The sequence below is a fragment of the Phalacrocorax carbo genome, chromosome 2, assembly GCF_963921805.1.
Source record: "Phalacrocorax carbo chromosome 2, bPhaCar2.1, whole genome shotgun sequence".
Lineage (NCBI taxonomy): Eukaryota > Metazoa > Chordata > Aves > Suliformes > Phalacrocoracidae > Phalacrocorax > Phalacrocorax carbo.
The window spans coordinates 34,668,777-34,687,945 of NC_087514.1; the positions used below are offsets into that span (position 1 = coordinate 34,668,777).

At 38.3% G+C, this 19,169-nt stretch overlaps 1 protein-coding gene across 3 annotated transcripts in view; it reads right to left on the minus strand.

The window, feature by feature from the left end:
* Window positions 1-9,077: 9,077 nt before the first annotated feature.
* The window catches only part of HNF4G (hepatocyte nuclear factor 4 gamma), a 63,795-nt gene continuing 53,703 nt past the window's right edge, over window positions 9,078-19,169 (minus strand). For all 3 annotated transcript variants that reach the window (XM_064442517.1, XM_064442516.1, XM_009502592.2), the window contains 6 exons: window positions 18,626-18,781; window positions 16,347-16,434; window positions 13,540-13,692; window positions 13,122-13,358; window positions 12,523-12,645; window positions 9,078-12,127 (listed from right to left, as the gene is read on the minus strand). In XM_064442517.1, the coding sequence (XP_064298587.1) occupies window positions 12,009-12,127; window positions 12,523-12,645; window positions 13,122-13,358; window positions 13,540-13,692; window positions 16,347-16,434; window positions 18,626-18,781 (876 nt within the window). In that variant the 3' untranslated portion in view covers window positions 9,078-12,008. The remainder of the gene's footprint in view (window positions 12,128-12,522; window positions 12,646-13,121; window positions 13,359-13,539; window positions 13,693-16,346; window positions 16,435-18,625; window positions 18,782-19,169) is intronic.

Consider the following 19,169-nt stretch of genomic DNA (forward strand, 5'->3'; position numbering starts at 1 on the left):
AGGTACAATTATTGCTGCCATCAATTGCATTCTATATCAGCTTGACTATAAACCAGTATAACAGTTATCCATATTAACTTATATTTAATTTTTAAATTTACTTACTTCCTCCACCATGTCTGCATCTGTAGATGTAATTATCTGTATCAGTTAAGAAGTCAGACTCAGAGAAGTGGCAAAGAACCCTCTGACGAAAGCATTGAAAACTAGGTCTACAAAGGGATCCAACAGAAATACATGCCTGCCCTGCACAGTGCAGGATAGGTGAAGAATACCAAGTTAGCACAGACATCCCTAGAAATGCTAGCCTGGATCTGAAGGCAGTTCAGTGCATTATATCTTTGAGCTTAATGTTGTACTGACACAGGTATAATGCTTGCAGTATGACAGCTGGGATGCCAGTGAGAGCCCAGAGGTGGCTCGGAGGTCGCAGTATCATCCTGCATCATTGACGCATAGGACCAAGGAAGGGCTGAGGTCCCAGCTGCCACCCTCAAAATTCTTCTCTGCCTAACACAAAGGTCCTGTAAAACGGCTCCTAATTTTTTACTTGCATACACAGCCAGAAGCATCTTAGCCTCAATAGCTCTGAACCCGATCAAGTTTCCTTACGGAGATCCACAGCCTGGTCAAGAAAAGGGATGAAGAAGGAGGCAATGTCCTGCTCTGCTTTTTAGTAGCTAGCTCAGTGGTTAGCACACATGCAAATTCCCATGCAGAGATATCTGGACTATGAATCTTTAACTTTCTGGCTCACTGCCCACTGTTCAAATTCTCAGTCTTGATTTAGGGGCTCTGCCCTTATCCTGCTTGGGGACATACTTTAAATTATAACCATGGCAGCTAGTAGGCTAAATGATTAGTTCCCTGTGTTATACAGTAGTAAATGAAGACAAGAGGTTTCATGCTTGTTCCTCAATGGGTGTTTGCTCAGAGAGACTTGAGTGTCTCCACTCAGGATGCATCCCTCCCCAGCGCTGGGCGTTTGAGACAGGTCAGTACCTTGAGCCAGTGAGAGATTCTGTAGATACAAAACTGGGCTAGGGCTTCCACAAGGGAAAATACATCAGTGCTACTATAAAGATCTCAGCTTACTCTTTTCAGTGATTTATATACTGCTAGTGTATAAACCTTTTTGTCCCTATATGAACTGTAAATGGTAGCCACATTTTTTTCAGATATGACAGTCTCATGCAGTAGGTTATTTTTTTCCATTAGAACACATGCCATTAAATCCATTATCCTTTCTAGTTTCTCTGTCAGTGCAATCTATCTCTTTGCTTTGCTACAGTTAATGCCACTATTAATTAATCTTATCCTTAATTCATACCTCATATATTTTTTGAAGTAAATGTAGAGCTTGTAATGAGCTGGACTGACAGATTTTGAGATCAAAGGCACAGATCCTCAGAGATACATGGTCACTTAATTACTATTTAGGTACCCAACTTCCATTGATTTCAGTAGTAGTTAGGTGCCAGAATATCTTTGAAGGTGGGTGCCAAAGTTTAGATTCATGTATTAGCTACAGTGCAAAGTTCCCAATACTAGATTCATTTTGAGAGGCACTGTGTCCAAAGGTGTTAGAACATAGTGCAGACCATCATAGTCCATTCAGTCATGGACCTTGCTGTACAGATGTGAGTGTAACTCTGCTTGCAAGCATAGATTTGTAATAGTACAAAAGTTTCTACCCAGCTGACAGCTGAGCACTCAGTTCCACCCGCAGTTTATACGCAGCTGGAGAGAACTAGTCATTCCATTCAGAACTCTCACCAATGTCCAGGGATAAAAATCAGAATTTTCCTTCTGTGATAAATTTTTAATTCAAAATTATGAGGAGGTGGAGGAGCCTTTGCCATTTATACAGGACACTTAGCTCAGTCTGCATCTTGCCTTCTTATATTGTTTCCTTTGGATAGGAGAGCGCAGCTGTTCTGCTGAAAGTGGTTGTGTTTTTTATAACACTGTGGCTGAAGCAGCAATAATTTGTATGACGGGCTGCAGCACTGCACTGTTTTCCGTTCCGCAGGGTGGCATGCAGTGGCATGCCGCCTGTCCCTGCACAGCACAGCATGCCAGGCTGCGCTCGCCTTTAAGCCTATAAACAGCTCCAATGAAGTCAGCCATGACTCTGAAGTTAAGCGTTGTTTAAGTGCTCTGTTGGATCATGTCAGAGTGCTACACATTTTTTCAGTTTGTATCTCAAATGTCTTAGCAGCTGGAAGAGCTCTACCTCATGACCTGGGGGCAGCGGTTTACTCATGTACATTAGACTACATCAGTGGGTGATACCCAGATACTCCTAATTTCTGTATAAACAGAGGTAATAGGACCCCTGCTAGCTTTCCTCAAGTTTGTTTACTTATACAACGGCGTTTGATCAAACTCCTAGGTAGGCTTGCTATGCTTTTTAGCAAAGTTTTTCTTCCAATAATAATGTTTTGTATTGTGTCATAATATTGCACTGTAATATTTTTTCATATAAAGAAGCAAAATGCCTAATGCATGAATAAGAATCATTGCAATGGAGTAGCAGCTTCGGTGGAGGCTGAACTGTCTTTATTCCATAGAAAAAGAAGCTGAAAGTAACTCCCTTCCAGTGACAGGGTGATGTAGCCCTACAGACATGCCAGAGCAGGCATTCCGCTGCTCCCCTCTTACATTAGGGGTCATCTTCAGCACTTAGCCTCATTACCACCGAGGACATGAGTCACGTGGGACTGACCAAGCACTCTCCGTTGTATTCCTCGTCATCTGAAATGAAAGAATATTAAAGGAGCTTGACACACTACTTCAAAGGTCAACAAATAACTCTCAGTGTCTCCATATATAAAGCAAATGACAGTGGACAATAGGCACACCTTTGTCTCCTGTGCTGGTTGTAGTTTAAAGCAAAGTGACAGGAAATAATGAGGTTTAAATTGGTGAAATGGCTTGTGTGTACTGGGGATTAACCTGTAACACACATTGCACCCAAATTACAGAACTTCAGAGAAGAGCAGCTTTAGAGCATTGTAGCATGCACTCTGACTGCAATGATACCTCATTTACAGAAATACTGGTATTCCTCATTACCACACCATAGTCACGTCATAAACTTAGATTAAAATCTTAAACTACCTTGCAATAAAATTGAGTGGTATTCGAAAATTAACACTGCTGAACACTGATTTTAGTAAGGTGAGTGGTAGAGAAAGTGAAACGCATCAGTCTAGGTCTGGTCCAAATACCACTTTTTTACTAATACTTCAGAATCAGCATTTATGAATGAAATAAAGTGCAAATAGGCAAAGGATGACTCATGCATTTATGTTTTTTAAACAAAAAAGATGGGATGAAATAACTGTGCTGCTTACATCCTTCCAAACACTCCCCAAAGCAATGCAGACGTAGATTGCACAGAGAAAATGAGGGGCAGCATACAGACCTTTGTGTCACCATATGTCTCCCTGTGACATGAGGAACTACCGTGCAGTCGCTAACACGTTCAGAGGTCATAAACAGTAGGTACTGAGTTCAGCAGCAGTGAGTAACAGAAATGACAGGATGCTCTGCATCCTTCTAAATCTGCTGCTGTTTTCTTTTGCCCTTTCTAGTTTTTCTAGTGGGTGCATTATTTTTTTTTTTGCCCCAGAAATCTCAGCCTGAGCTCACGTGAAGCGGGGCTAGCAGTGTGACAACACCAGCGCTGTAAGCTTGATGGGTTCAAGGATTCTCAGGCACAGGATTCAATATAAATTAAGCTGTAAATAAATAAGGACTCTTACTCTGGGAAAGATAAGATTCAGGTGAGAGAGAGGATAGAGCAATGCAATTAATGGTTATTACACTAAAGAACCTTTATCACCAGCAAATGATATTATTAGGGTTGAAGACAGTAATTTGAGCAAATAGTTTTATTCACATGCTTTAGCTGAAGTAGGTCCCATGAGTCTATTTAGTGTGCTGATGGAGGTGTATTCTTTGGGTCTGAGAGTTCCACTGCTTTGGCCTTTTTTTGGCCTTTTAATATCTTCATCCACTGCCCCAACTCCCCCTCATCAGACAGCACATGAAGACGATATCAGAGATAGCATGGTCAATTCCAAGCATTTAAAATCTGAAAACAGCACTCACAATACCAGAAAGATTGACTTGTATAAAAAAATTCAATAAGCTGAATTATTTCCAAACCAAAATAATAATCCTTCTGATTTTTCTGAATATAAATGTCATTGTTTAGGAGGTTCTCTGTTAACCATCATGTTAACCATGATGCCTTGAAGCTTGCTCTGACCATGACAAAAAAAAATTCCATTTCACATACTCATATACTTCCATTGCTGAGACATTGCAAAAGGCAATAGTGCTGTGCAAAAGGCAATACTGCTGTGTTAGCTTCTTGGCTGACTGCTCTTCTGTGCTCATCGAGCCTACTTGAATCTATCCTCTCTGACTGGATACCCTTGAGACTAACAACACTTTACTTTTTTAAGGGATTTTTTTTCCCATTATTTTCCCATTATCTTCAAAGTACAAAATTCTCCTTAAGCAGGTGTTTCCTTCTGTAAGTCAAAAGCTGAAAGATCCAACAGTGCCTTTCTCATGATCAGGGAGGTGTGGATTCCTCTCCTGCCCTCCAGAAGGACTCCATCCCTATTTTCATTTTCAAATTATTTGTTGGTTAATGAGCAGCACCTCAGGCTGTCAATCTCTGAACAGGCACAGTGTCACAGGGAGGGAGTATCTGCCTCTATGTATTTAATCACACGATGCAATTTTAATCAACCTGCAAAAAAACCCGCATTAAAATAGAGGACAGATCATGCTACAGTTAAATTGTGATTTTGCTGTTGAGATAAAAAATGGATATTAATGTTCATGTTGCAAAAGAAAAGTGTACTTCACAGTACATAAATTAAATATATAAAGTTGGTTATTTTCTAATACATCTGTCTGCATATTTTAGAGTATTGTTCCATTTTATTACATTTCTGATCAAGACTAATGCTCATTAAAAAATCTAATATGACAATGAAAAATTTTATATGGAAAATTCTTGTCCTCTATTACAATTGCTATCTGCTCCACTTTTTGGAAACCACAGTAAATTAGTCTTGGGCCATGATAATCTTAATTATATCTTGGAATAGATGATGTTGGAAATATATTGAATAAACTCTTTTGGTGAGATTGCCTTCTGCCTCTTAATGCAAAATCTCTATGTTCATATGCTTGCATTATTTAAATTACAAAAGGCAGGCATCTGAAAAACGGGATGCTTTGTTGGGCAGTCATATTCATGAAAATTCATTCAATTGTGAGGGGGGTCAAAAACACGGGGGAAAAAACTGCTTGCTGATCAAAATGTAACATAAGCGGCACCATTTTATTTAAGCAGCAAAATACATAGAGTAGAAAAGAAAGGAAGTTTTATATAATCTCAGAACTGTGTTTCTATGAATTTGGCATACTTTTAGCTAGGTAGAAGTTGTAACTCAATCTATTTAGTTGTTTTATTTCAAAAAGACAGGAAATAAGGACCATTATAATAGGTGACACAAGCACTCTGGCTGATGGTACTTGTGAAGGCGACAGATGAGAACATCACCAGCCCCAAAGCTGTTCTTTTCTCCTAAGTTGTATCAAATCGAAACTTTGCCTCTGTACACAACTAAAAACTTGACCAAGTTTTTATCTCATCTCAGCTGGCCTGTGAGAAGTATGAAATAAAGTATGACTTACCATAATGGATCAGCTGCTACCAGGATTACTTTGCAAGCTGACTCTGACTGGTGGCATCATAGCATCAACTGGGTGCTTGCTGTCTTACAGTGTTCCCAGAATGGGGGTCCAAGAAAAGTTGCATGTGCACAGGTAGTGCAGGTGATGCTACCAGCAGGTTCAGCTGTGCCACATGCAATAAGATGTGATGGTAAAAGGGGACTGGCGACAGTAAGCACTACCATGGCCGACATGGGTCCCGTTTCAGTCCCATGGCATTACTGCCCATTGTTAAGGGGTATGTTTGAATAACACTTAAAGGAAGGGACTTTGAACAGTGATGCAGATTATGCCCAGGTCTCCCTGCACTGCAGCCCTGTGGAGAGCCAACAAACTGTCTGTGGGTACCTGAGGGCATGCTAAGCTGCTTGGATACATTTAATGAACTGCTCAGGAAAAACTGTAAATGAATCAGCTGTTCTAACTTAATCTGATGTTTGCAATGTACAAGTGATATACTGTTATCACATTTGTGCAGGCCTCCTTTCCTTCCTCCATTCACTAAACTCCCTTGGAAGACTGCAGTACACCTTGTCATATCCGCTATTAAAATATTTTTCTCTAACCTATCTCCTAACGCTATCTCCTTTAACTTCTTAAGGTAATTTAACTCCCAGAGCAATCTTTGTTGCTATATTTCCTTGAAGACATTCAGGATTCTAAAAATGAAACGGCAACTGCTCTGTTTGGTGAACTTACTAACAAAATGGGAGAAGAGGTTACATTGGAGGCCAAACCCTACAAAAGCCCTGAGCCTAATCAGACACGAGGTTCTCAGCCATTCAAAGTGCCCTCTTGCTACAGTAAAAGCCAAAGAGACCAGCCAGTGCTCTTTAGAACCATGTCAAAGAAATTTTAAACAGGTGGCTTTCTAGGCTTTCTTCTCTAATCTCAGAGCACAGTGTCTAAGCTTCAGATGAAACCACCTCTTGATCAGATTGGCTAAAGGAAAATCTTCAACGCTTGCTGCTGTTCACCCCATGAAGCACACCTCATCACATTAAACATCAGTGGCATTCACCCTTGCAAAAGGGAAAAGTGGTGTCAGGCCCAGACTCAGCAGCAGTTGCAATTAATAGCTCTGTTCTGGGGCAAAGCTGTACCACCATTGTGTGACCTGGAGCAGCTGTCACATCAGGCACTGTTAGTGAGGAGGTGACAACCCTCTCAGCCCCACCAGTAAGTCAAGTGTTGGTATGGCACCTTTGACTCACACTTAACTCACATGAACTACCAGATAATGTTAGTAGCGATCGTAGCTCCACCACAACATTAAGGAATAGAAGTCATTGTCACAAGAACATTTTTTAGGTGTAAGATGCTTGCTCCCCCATCTTGATGAGATTTTTCCCATCTTGTTTAAAGGGTCTTTAGGTATTCTGGCATTCAATATGAATGAGTTGCCTCTTTCTGTCTTGTGATAGAAGATGGAAGTTCTCTTTCACTATATATGTCTTTATATTTCATTTCTATCTTTAAGTTTTTTACCCTTTCATAGTAATATTTATCATTCTGATTAGAAATCAGGCATGCATTTAATTTTTATTGAAGAGATTTTTGAAAATATATTTCCTGCAGTTCAGCACTTTTACTCTTCTCTAGAATCAAATTTATATTTTTTATTTCATAAATGGCTTTTTATTTACAAATAAACTTTCCAATTAATGAAAATATTTGGATTTGCCACAAGACAATAAGGAACCAGAAGGAAGAAGTGATCAATGCCAGCCTTGATTGCAACTATGTTCCCTTTCTTTTTCTAATACAAAACCGACAGAAGAAGAAGAAACCTGTTAATGCAATGACTTAACGACTTTAAATTTGGGGTGGTTTATTGTTGGTGGTGGTTTGGGGTTTTTTTTGTTCCTAGGGAGAATAAAGGGCAAGAAGAAAGCTAATGGCTCTACACAGGGACAACATGAAAAATGTAGAAATTTGCAAAACAATACAGAAGATTTATGACTTACTGGAAAATGTGGGGTTAAATATTTTCTTTCTTTATATTTTCACATACGTAACACAAATATTGGAGGTGCACAACAAGAAATAGTCTGTTGGAAACACATAAACAATCTTAGTCAGTCACAGACTGACAGACATCCTTCAGGTGAAAACAGAACTGCCAAGTATACAAATATTAACCAAGAGCTATAACAGATTTTCTGCTTATATTCTGAGAATATTAAATTTTCTGTTGCAGAAGGTTCCTGGAACTCAATAAATACCCTCACCCACATTCAGAATTCCTTAGTTGGGAGGAGTTTTGTACAATGATTAGAAATGAAAGCTAATGTATCCATCTCTCTCTCTAAAATACACACTCCTGATTCACCTATTGGAGCTGTTTGTAAAGTTGATTCATGGAAATCCTTAAGAAGAGTCTGTCAGCACTTCATGGCATTGAAGATGGAGGGGGTTTTCCATGTTTTCTTCACTGTCGCTGACAAAAAAATCTCTTCTGTTTCCTAAAATCATTAGCTTCCTTCATCCAAGTCAGCATTTACAAGTAAAGGGCAGAGAAATCCTTCACCTAGAGTAATCAGCCACAGTCCCAAGTTTCTCAAAGGCACCTGATCTCCAGCATTCAGAAGTGAAGCCTCTTCTTCCTCCCATGGCAGCTGTGCCCTGCAGCTCTGCACTCCAGAGTAGAGCACATGTGAGCAAGAGCAAACAGCCCAATTCATTGTGTTATTACCACCCCCCAATCAAAAACAAAATGGCACATCTATTCAAAATCTACTCAAAGAAGACATGCAACTGAACATGCATTCCAAGACTGAGGAGATACTGGTTAGCTAAAAAAAATGTATCTTAAAGAATATTTCTGAAGTTTTAAAAGTCTTTATCTACAAAATAAATGTTTAGCTGCAACTAAATTAACTTAAATAGCACTGCGCTAAGCAATGAAAGGGAGTGATTTGTTAAGTTATCCCTGTCCAGGAAAAAAAAAAAGGGGCTGTTGAACATATGCTTCATTTTAAACACAGATGGAATTAAGCATGTGCTTCAATTCTTTTCTGAGTCAGAACTAAAAATTGAAAACCATAGCTATGAAATACTTTGCCATGTTACAGTAGAATCAACTAAAATGTTGCCATCATATTCTTTCATATGATTTCAATATCCTGCTTAAGCAGGGGGGTTGGACAAGATGACCTCCAGAGGTCCCGTCCAACCTCAGCCACTCTGTGATGCTGTGAATACTGTAGAGATGAAAGCATGTTTCAGTTTTATACTTATTCATAACATAAGCAATATAAAGCATTGTCATTGTTTATGTAAATAGTCACAAAATTACCAAAAGGCAAGTGTGTCATTTGGATCATTCACTTTTCTTTATTGAGCTTTGATGAAAAACAGTCCATTTGAAATATTTCCAGCAACCATTTCAATTCCAAATGCTCAACACAAAAACTTGGTATCAGAGTTCAAACATATAAAGTTACATCTCATTATAATTTAATATTTAACAAAGCTAATCATTTCTGATTTTTCATAATTAAGTTTACAAAAATAATGTTACATTTATAAAATAAATCAGCTTTTCCCAATAAATTACAGTGGTGCTCTTCTTATTCAAAAAATGTAATATATCATACAAAATAGATAACAACTTTTTGTCAGATAAAATACTAAAGTATATTTTTCATCCAGTACATTTTGGCAGTGTGTGAAAACATTTTATTGTACGCTTGATATCTAAAGTACAGTGTGAAAACTAAGCCCATTAAGCTATTATGAACATTGCTTATATAAGGCAAGCATGGCCAACTTGGGGACTACTTTTTATTTCCAGTTAAATGTTTTTAGTCAGACCAATACTGCCATGCTTATGCAACTGACTTAATTAATCTGACCCAGTAAAGTCATGCAGATCCAACTTGAGAAAAACACTCTTTCTATGACAAGTACATAAAAGTGACCCCCATCATTCAACTTCTGGGCTGCTCAGTATCTCTCACGCATGCTTTACCTTTGTGTGGCCGACTTGTAAAAATAACACAGTCTGCATCCCCCTAAATTTAATGGCAAAACTTCAGTACTTTATTCTGTCATAAAAACTCATATTAAAAGGGACTTGTAAAAAGAGCAATGCATTGATAAGAAATAAACAGTAACCAGCAAAAAGAAAAACACTCGAAAAGGAAAAAGGTAAACATTAAGAGCTAGCGTATGCAGACTTTACAAAACCAACTACTTTAAAATAACATAAAGAAACACAGCACCTACTTGGTGGTAAGTGTATTCTCATTAAAGCCTTTTGAATGTTCAGGTCAGCTCAGCATTTACTGTGTTACATTTCCTGCGTTACATTTCCTGCCTGCAAAAATGTATCTGAAGAATCATCTCAGTTTGTTTGAGCAACTTTTAAAAGCCAGTGGTTTAACTACACCATCTTCTGATGTTGGGATTAATGTAGGTGTCTGGTTCAGGATGATCAACACCTCACCTTGCAGAATTTCGGACTCCACTATGTTTTCTCCTTACAATAGTTCAGCAAACTGCAGTATTTTATTCTCTCTTTTTCCTCTGCTTCTCTCTCACGTAACTTCTGGGAAGAAAGTCTGCTTTAAAGTACTAAAGGAAAATCATTGCTGTCTGGAATAAATAAAATGTGCAAAGTGGTGATTTTCTTATGACGTCAGTATTGTATGAACAACATATCACTTCATATATCATTATAGATCATTTTCACAAATTGTAACTGAGTGAGTATATGCCCAAGTCAGCATGTGTCATAAGGTCCCCTTTGTGGCAATCCGCAGAGGGTCCAAATCCAGATGGGTTATTATAGACTCCAGACAAAAAGCTTAGTCAATGTTGGATCCCCCCAGACTGGAAGGGGAAGAGGAAGAAGAGCAGAAGGGAGCTCGTCACAGTAATTCATCCCAAGCTTCTGAAAACTCTTAAAAATCTGGAGAATGAGTATTTGGTGCACTGGCTATCTTCCGGCTTGAAATACCATGGCTAAAACCAGGAAGACCTGGAGCTGGACTCAGGCACATCTGCTGCTTGAGTTAGTAAGCCATACCTCTCCAGACACAGAGCTACTACATAACTACCACTACTCTGTAGGTGAAGTTTAGAGCGATTGCTGAAACATGCATTCATCAGCAGTTAGGCAAATAAACACACTGGCTACATTTACACTAGTAAATCAAACAGTACAAAGTCTATATTCCAAACCTGAGGTCAAGTGGCATGGTCTGGCCATATTCTAGTTATACTCTTGGTGCCCCTAAAGCAAAGTGGCAGGATCCAAAGCACCTAGTGAAGAGTGTCCTAGACTGGCTTAATTCCCAAGATGAGGCCAGAAATTGTCAGAAGAGTACTGGTTAGTCCTTACCAAAAAAGCATACCAGTCGCTGTTCTAACAATTTAGCAGTATAAACGCCTGCACCCATGCCTCGGCACCGTCCAATTGACTAATACAGACATCACTGCGTATGCAGATTTTAAAAGTCCTCAAACATATTTGCACGTGGCACACCCTCTGATTCATACAAATAGGTAAGCAGGGAGGATTCAACTCTTCTGTTGAATTTTTACTGGAAAGAGATGGTTCTTTCAAATCAGGATGGTTTTTTAATTAATTGGATATTTCTGCTCATTATTTTCTCCTTTTTATTTAATACATGTGCTTTCTTTGGTATCCTACTGTTTTATTATTCAAGGAATCTTGGCTTCTGTTTGATTAACCTGCTTTTGCATGTCTACAATTCACAGCTAAACAAGCCTAAACAAGCACTAACCAGTTCCATCACAATGAAAAAATTATATACACACCTAAAACAATAATATTAAGACAACTAAAACAGGAAATAAAAAATTAATCTGTGCAGTTAAAAGATCTAAAAATAATATCAACCTTTACACGTACTTGTGAGACTGCAGTGTCCACAGTTACAGTTGTACATGGCAGTCAGAATAGTGTTACTTTCCAAATCATTAGGCGTTTTAAGAAACACCCACAGTAGTGGCTGCTGAGGAAACAATTTCCTTTATCATCCTGAGATTTTAAATGTGCAAGTGTCCCACCAATTTATCTAGTGCATAAAAAGGAAGGAGGGAAGGAAGGAGGGAAGGAAGGAGGGAAAGGAGGGAGGGAGGGAAGGAGGGAGGAAGGAGGGAAGGGAGGAAGGAAGGGGGGAAGGGAGGAAGGAAGGAGGGAAGGAGGGAAGGAAGGAAGGAAGGAAGGAAGGAAGGAAGGAAGGAAGAGCAAGACAGACAGAGAAACATTATCACAATGATTTTTGTTTCAAAATAGATTGCTGTGCAATGACTGAAGCCTGATTTGTAGACATTTTGTATTCTTGCCCAGATCCTTGAGGAGGGGAAGGTAACGGAGTTTCTGGAGTTGCTGAAAAAGAATAAAGAAAGAATTATCTATTTTTATATTCTGGCCTACTCTGCATGCACATATACCTACCACTGTCCCCAAAAGAAGTTCTATTACATTTGGCATGCTAGGTAAATAGTATATTTTATTTATCAGAATTTTTAGTTTATTAAAAATTGTGCATGTGAAACAAATGATACATCAGAATAGTGCTGAATTTTTAAAGTTAGATTAAATTCAGGTCAAACTCTCTCACTTAACACTGTTTATATACATACGTTTTTAATGCACAATTATTTTAATTTGAGAATGATGATGCAATAACTCTATGAGCACTGACAGGCCACCTTTCTAATTAATATTTTTAACTGTAATGGTGAAATGCTATGACGGAACGCTAACCTGCAATTACTTACAAATCTGTTCTGTATGTACAGGACCAGACATTGAACTTATGAGGATAGTTTGGCCAGTTAATGGATCTTGGGCTAAGTGAGGATGTACTGGATGATGCAGATGACTGGCATCATTAGAAGTACCTGCAAAAATAACATGAGCACAAATCAATTCAAAAGAGCATGTTGTTGCTGGAGACTTATACTGCAATAATTACATTTCCATAGAGCAAATATTTTGATTGGCAATTTGAATAATTGCCTCTGGATATTCATTAAACAACCAGACTTCAACCATATTAAGCACTGCGTTCTTTTTCACTGTTTTGACTGCATTAACTGTGGATTTCATGAAATATTTGTAAGGTTTCTTCCATCTGCCTAGGGAGTTTTATGTCTATATACCCAGCAATGACTGAGAAGTACACAGCACAATCTGAGGTTGTAGGACTGTAACAAGGTGAGCAGCCAAGACAAGAAGGCTTTAGCTAACAATCACATGACTCAAAGCTCAGACAGCAAGGCAGTGGTCAAAGTGCTTGCTTACTTCATGATTCCTTCAACAGTACGCTAAATTCAACATAATACAACATGGTAAATTTAAAAATTTGTTAGCTTACCTCCCAATAACATTTCCTGAAGCAAACTGTCAATTTTAACAATTCCAAATAGTTTAACCAATTGTATTTGCTCAATCATTTGCCAAGTGATGCTCTGGAGTGTAGGCAGTAGAAGTAAAAGTTCTCCAAATCTTCCTCGGGAGTCATACTGACGGTCATTAATATAATCCTCTAGACTGATTTGGACTTGGAACCGCATGTTCTTAATCTTCATTGGATTACTCAGGCCCTTTGCATCTTAAAAAATGACAAAAACTTCAAGTCAAGGCAGATCACTATTTGGGAGGAACATCTTACTTTTTTTCACTTGATTCTCTTCCATTCAACTAAATAACATGAGCAGATGCTACATCAACAAGAATTACTTTCAATATAATCACATGCACAATAATTCTGAGACATATTTTTGACAAGGTACCTGGATCAAAAAACACAATCGCTTTCAAGCAAGCATACTCATTGTCATCTATTTGAATTTCCTGGAAGGGTCGAACAAGTTCATCTAGAATCCGATTTGCCACTCGGCTGATCTCTACTTCAGTACTGTTGCGATGGATTATGTAATTGTTGCCTTGGAGAGAAAGAATACCAACATATGGATTGATATAAAGACTTTGATGTAACATAGTAGATGAAGCCCATTTTCAAAAGCACCCTTCATTTTGCTTAATCAAACTGTTTAATTTTTTTTTAATCGATAACTCTCCTTTGTATCCTACAAAACTGTTCTTTGCAAGAAGAGTATATGTGCAAAATACAGCTGTCACCCTGTCAATAATCTGTGCATGTAAATATGCCAACATGTACAGTTACTGATCAGTCCACAAGACTGAGGTCCATATTTGAACACCCAAACATGGAGCAAGTATGCCTTTATCTTTACATAATAGATAAATATAATGGTACTGATCTTAAAATTTCATCTTCACCCCTTAAAACAATACATCCCGAGCTGAATGATCAGGATTTGTCCATCAAAGAAGCCTTCTTCCAGAGGAGGCATCAGGAATGTTTCTAACAGATGTTCCTGCTACTCCTAATAAAATTTAGAAGCATCTTAAAATTTTCCGTAAAGAGTGCCTTTTCCCTGCTCTTTTAATTTCAAATTTTCATTTTGGGGAAGTCTCCATCCTGGCATCTTAATTCACCTTCTGTCCAGAAATCATCTAACATAAGTGATGAGAGCAGTGGGAAAGCCACAGAGCTTCCAGAAGCCACCAAGAAGTTTTTGAAATAAAAGTTGATGATTATATCACAAGAGATCCATGACAAAATAATTCATAAGACATACAGATATCTACCACCAAATACCAGAGCCTGAAATTGTTTATTCATTCAGTATATATGCTGATGTTGGTGATGATGACTATAATTTTCTGCTTATTATTTTCTTATTTGTCCTTATTAACTACTAATTCCAATAAAAACTGCAAATATTTCCTTTTTATTTCTGTTAATTTTGACAGTAGAACTTTATCTAGAGAAAGAAATAGGTTAAGAAGGTAATTTGTATAGTTTTCAATTTGAAAGGATTGCTAGTTAGAGTAGTATCTCCAGAGCAAGTCCTTCCTGTCCCTTTAATGTTATGAGCTGAATAAGAGCTATGAAAAGGCAGGCCCAAAGAGGAAGAACAAGTAGCAGAAAACCCCCTTGTACCACATCACCAGTGGTACTAGATGTACTAGAAGAGACTAGTTTGTGTCCATACTCCACATAGTCTTGCCTCACATCAAAAGTCTTGTCCAAGTAGACTTACACATCTTCTCACAAAACGGCCCAAGTGCTGCACGTGTTTAATGAGACCATTTTTGGCAGGATGCGCTTCAGACTGTGTGCTGGTTTTGGCTGGGATAGAGCTAATTTTCTTCATAGTAGCTAGTATGGGGCTGTGTTTTGGATTTGTGCTGGAAACAGTGCTGATAATACAGGGATGTTTTCATTACTGCTGAGCAGTGCTTGCACAGTCAAGGCCTTTTCTGCTTCTCATCCCACCCCACCAGAGAGTGGGCTGGGGGTGCACAAGAGCTGGGAGGGGACACAGCTGGGACAGTGACCCCAACTGACCAAAGCAATATTCCACACCATATGACATCATGCTCAGCACATAAAGCCAGGGAAAGAGGGAAGTGGGGGATGTTTTCAGTTATGGCATTTTGTCTTCCCAAGTCACCACTACACGAGATGGAGCCCTTCTTTCCTGGAGATGGCTGAACACCTGCCTGCCCATGGGAAGTATGAGCAAACTCCTTGTTTTGTTTTGCTTGCATATGCAGCTTTTGCTTTCCCTATTAAACTGTCTTTATCTCAGCCCACAATTTATATTTTTTTTTCATTTTTACTCTTCCAATTCTCTCCCCCACCCGCTGGAGGGGAGTGAGCGAGCAGCTGTGCCAACTGGGGTTAAACCATGACAGACTGACAGAGTACTGTGTCAAACAAATGCCTCATCGTATCACTATACACACAGACACGCATCTCATTGTATTACTGTGCCTCTCTGTTGTGTGAATGAAGGGAAGGCACGCTTCCACCATGTGATGATGTCCCCTTCCCTAACAGCCATGCTTTCTTCATATAACCTAGTGAAGGAGTCATTTCAAGGGATCAAGAATATGCTTACACAGGAGTGACTCCTCACTGTGTCATGGATGCACCCATCTTTCACATGGCAGGGGACAACAGGCATGCTGTTTGCATGATGGCCACATGGCGACTGTCAACGCAGCTGTGAGAGGGTTCTTGGGAAAATGAGTTGCAGGGAACAGTTTATCCGATTTTCTAGCCTGTAGGGTTTTCTCTGACTACGTCTAAAGGGCTCTTGGGAAAGCTCCAGATAAATTATTTTCATGAAGACTGAAATTAGTCCATAGGCCACATGTTGGCTGCTCCTCTCTTAAGTGAAGGTTTTTAATGTTTTTTTGTTGTTGTTGTTTTGTGGTTTTATGGGACAAAGGTGCAGAAAGGATGCGAATGTAAGGAGACAAAAATGCCAGGAACTCCCTTTGTGATTTCTGGTATCCAATAAATCTTTAGCTTTATTAACTCATAGGAAACTGTCCACCTTTTGCTGGAACAGGGCACATGACATTGTCATTAATAGCTATTTAGCATTCACAGAAAGCATTGCTTTGACTGTGCCAGAACAGTTGTCCCTCTTAAGTGATTACATGGTTGCTAATGTACTATAATATCATAATTATTAATTAAAACAAAACCAATATTTACCTAAAAGTAAAATGTCCTTATACGCCATGGACCGTTTTGCTGCTCCAAGCAACAGGTGTTCCCCAGCATGTGCTCTTAGCAAGGCAACCTCAGGAAAAAAACAGGAGATTCATTAGAAAATAAAGCAGTAAGTTCCAATAAGGGCAAAAGAAATGAGGATGCATATTACCATGAGTGTATTCAACTAAAAGTATGTTTAAGACACTTAAGATTCTAATTTAAGATGTAAAGTGAATGTAAAAACCTTAACACTGCACTAATGGCACACTATAATGAAATTGTCATCCTCTATCACTTCTGGCATGTGATCTAGATTTTAAACATACGACTATGCAAAATACTTCTCAAAATATACAATACTTGCATTTATGTCCTAGTACCTATTCCCTAACAGAGTTGTCTCTGGAATTTTAAGTTGACAATAAAGACTCCAGCGGGCTGGAATGAACTGTTACAGTAAATTTGGCACTATCAGTGTTTCATTTTTCTCACCTTGAACCAAAAATTTATGTGACACTTTAAAAAGCTTTTTCCCCAACAAAGCCAGATATGCTAAAATATCTACTACTGTCAACAAAGAGGAAACCTGATTCATACAAGGAAGGCACTTAAAGACGTGGTTGTTAGTTTGCTCTTTGTTACTTATTTACTTTCCTTTGTTTTTAATGTCTGCTTGAAATTTCAGCGCTGGCTTCTATTTCCTCAAGGAACTCCTCTCTTAGCAAGTAATTATTTTCTTAAGAATCCAAGCCAACGCTTTATGAATGACGTAAAGATACAGAGCACATAGGAATATTTAATATATTAAGACTTCTCAGGTTCTCAGTAGAGTTAACTTATCTGCTCTGGCCTGCTCCATGGTCTGTAAATCAGGCTGATTCCCAGATCAAGAAACATTTGTTCAAAAACAGATGGTCTGTTTTATAACTAAATGCACAACGGCCCTTGGAAAGAGGCTATCACAAATGCAAATGTCATTTGTTTAACTCCCAATACCTTTGTCCCTACTTTTCTAATACACTTAAGGTTCCTTAGTCTCTTCAAGCACTGCAGAGGTGTTTTCAGCCTATCTTTCTGAGCTGATTTTTTGTTTTTAAATACAGACAGGAACTCTTTAATGGGGTCTGATCTCTTGTCTTTTCCTTCATGCCACCTTAACAATAACAACAGCAATAATTTTGTTTGCTTTTGTTGCCCTTGTGTAACAAATGCATTTAAAATTCTTTCACATGAACAGACTTTTAACTTATTACAGTATATTGTGTTTGTGCACATATATTCTGTGGGTCTGCAAAGACATCATTAAGCTCCTATTTTGGGGGGTGTCCTGTGGCCTGAAACACCTCCCTATTCCTGAGGAAAAGTAATAGAGGAAATGAGCTCAGTTTGAATCTCAAACCCAAGGTTGATCTAAACCCTCCTTGCAGGATTTTGTTAAAAACAAAGATTGAAAAGGCAAAAAGGAGGAATTACTCAATTCCACTACACAGATTCATTTTCAAGCTGAATCAGATTTTGGTGGACTGGAATCAAGAGATCCTGAGCCGTGAATTAACCTCCTGCCCAGGCGGCCGGTGAGAAAACTGCTTACCGCAACATGGAGACACTGGTTCTGAGTGTGCCAGCACAACTTACTCTGAAACCTAGTGATATATTAGGATATATTACAGATGTGACGATAGACCAGACCTCTGTCATAAAAACCCTTAAGAATTTTCAAGGTTTGATGCCTTCTTCCTCCACACTTATTATATAAAATATAATTTTAGTACATTGTATTATATGAAAGATTATTTACTGTGGATTGATATCAGTATGTTTGGCATTTGTTTGAGATTCTAATGGCTTTTATTTTTTGCAAATAGAGAACACCTGCTTCAAATTAAATACCTTGGTGTCTTAAAACATATTATAATGAAAGGTGAACATGAAATAAAGACTTTCCAAGGTCAGAAAAAAACCATGACATTTTTTTACATTATTGTTTTCATTTTTCATGCAGCTTGGCATTTCTGCTTCCAAAAGACTACAGAAAGCACAAAACACTGAAAGACATACTGGTTTGCTGCTTCTTTTTGTTAACATGCTAGAGCCTTATCAATTTCCTTTGGGTATTTTTGTGGTGGTGCCATTTCAAATCTTTACAAAATTTTAAGATGGTGAGTCTAGCAACCAGCTCTATTTGATCAGACAAAAAATTAGTGTTTAATCATAACATTTAAGTATCACAGAAATAACAGGACAGTAATTAAAGTTGTCTTTTTGGTCTCCTCTTATACCTGGTCATCCAGTGGTAATTCACAGAAGCCTGGAATATATTTAGCCCATTCCACCAGGACCAAGAGTTGTTGCTTCATAGATTCACAGACATCACTAATACCAGCAATTTTCTTAACGTTTATGTCAGTGCTAGCACCAGGACTGGAGACTGAGATCTGGCCATAATGAGAGAAAAAATTAACAATGTTAAATTTCATATAATTGCATTTGCACTGGTAACAGAATATTTAAGAAAAAATCGCAGCAGTAATCATGCATACTCTTGAGAAATTCCTTGACCATACGGACCATTAGTCTGCATATAAATTATAAAATTGTATTTCTTATTATTACCAGCATGTATTACAGTATGTTAAAAATTACACTATTCATATTATGATACATATCTCCTCATTCCAAAATACTATATTTAAATACACCAGAGCCGCTATCATTTGTAGGGAGGAGGTGGGTTTTTTTATTCCTTTAAAATGGTTGACATTTACTTCATTTCAGAAGAAAAAAGAGCTCATAGGGGCATGCAGTAACATTAAGGGCAAAGAA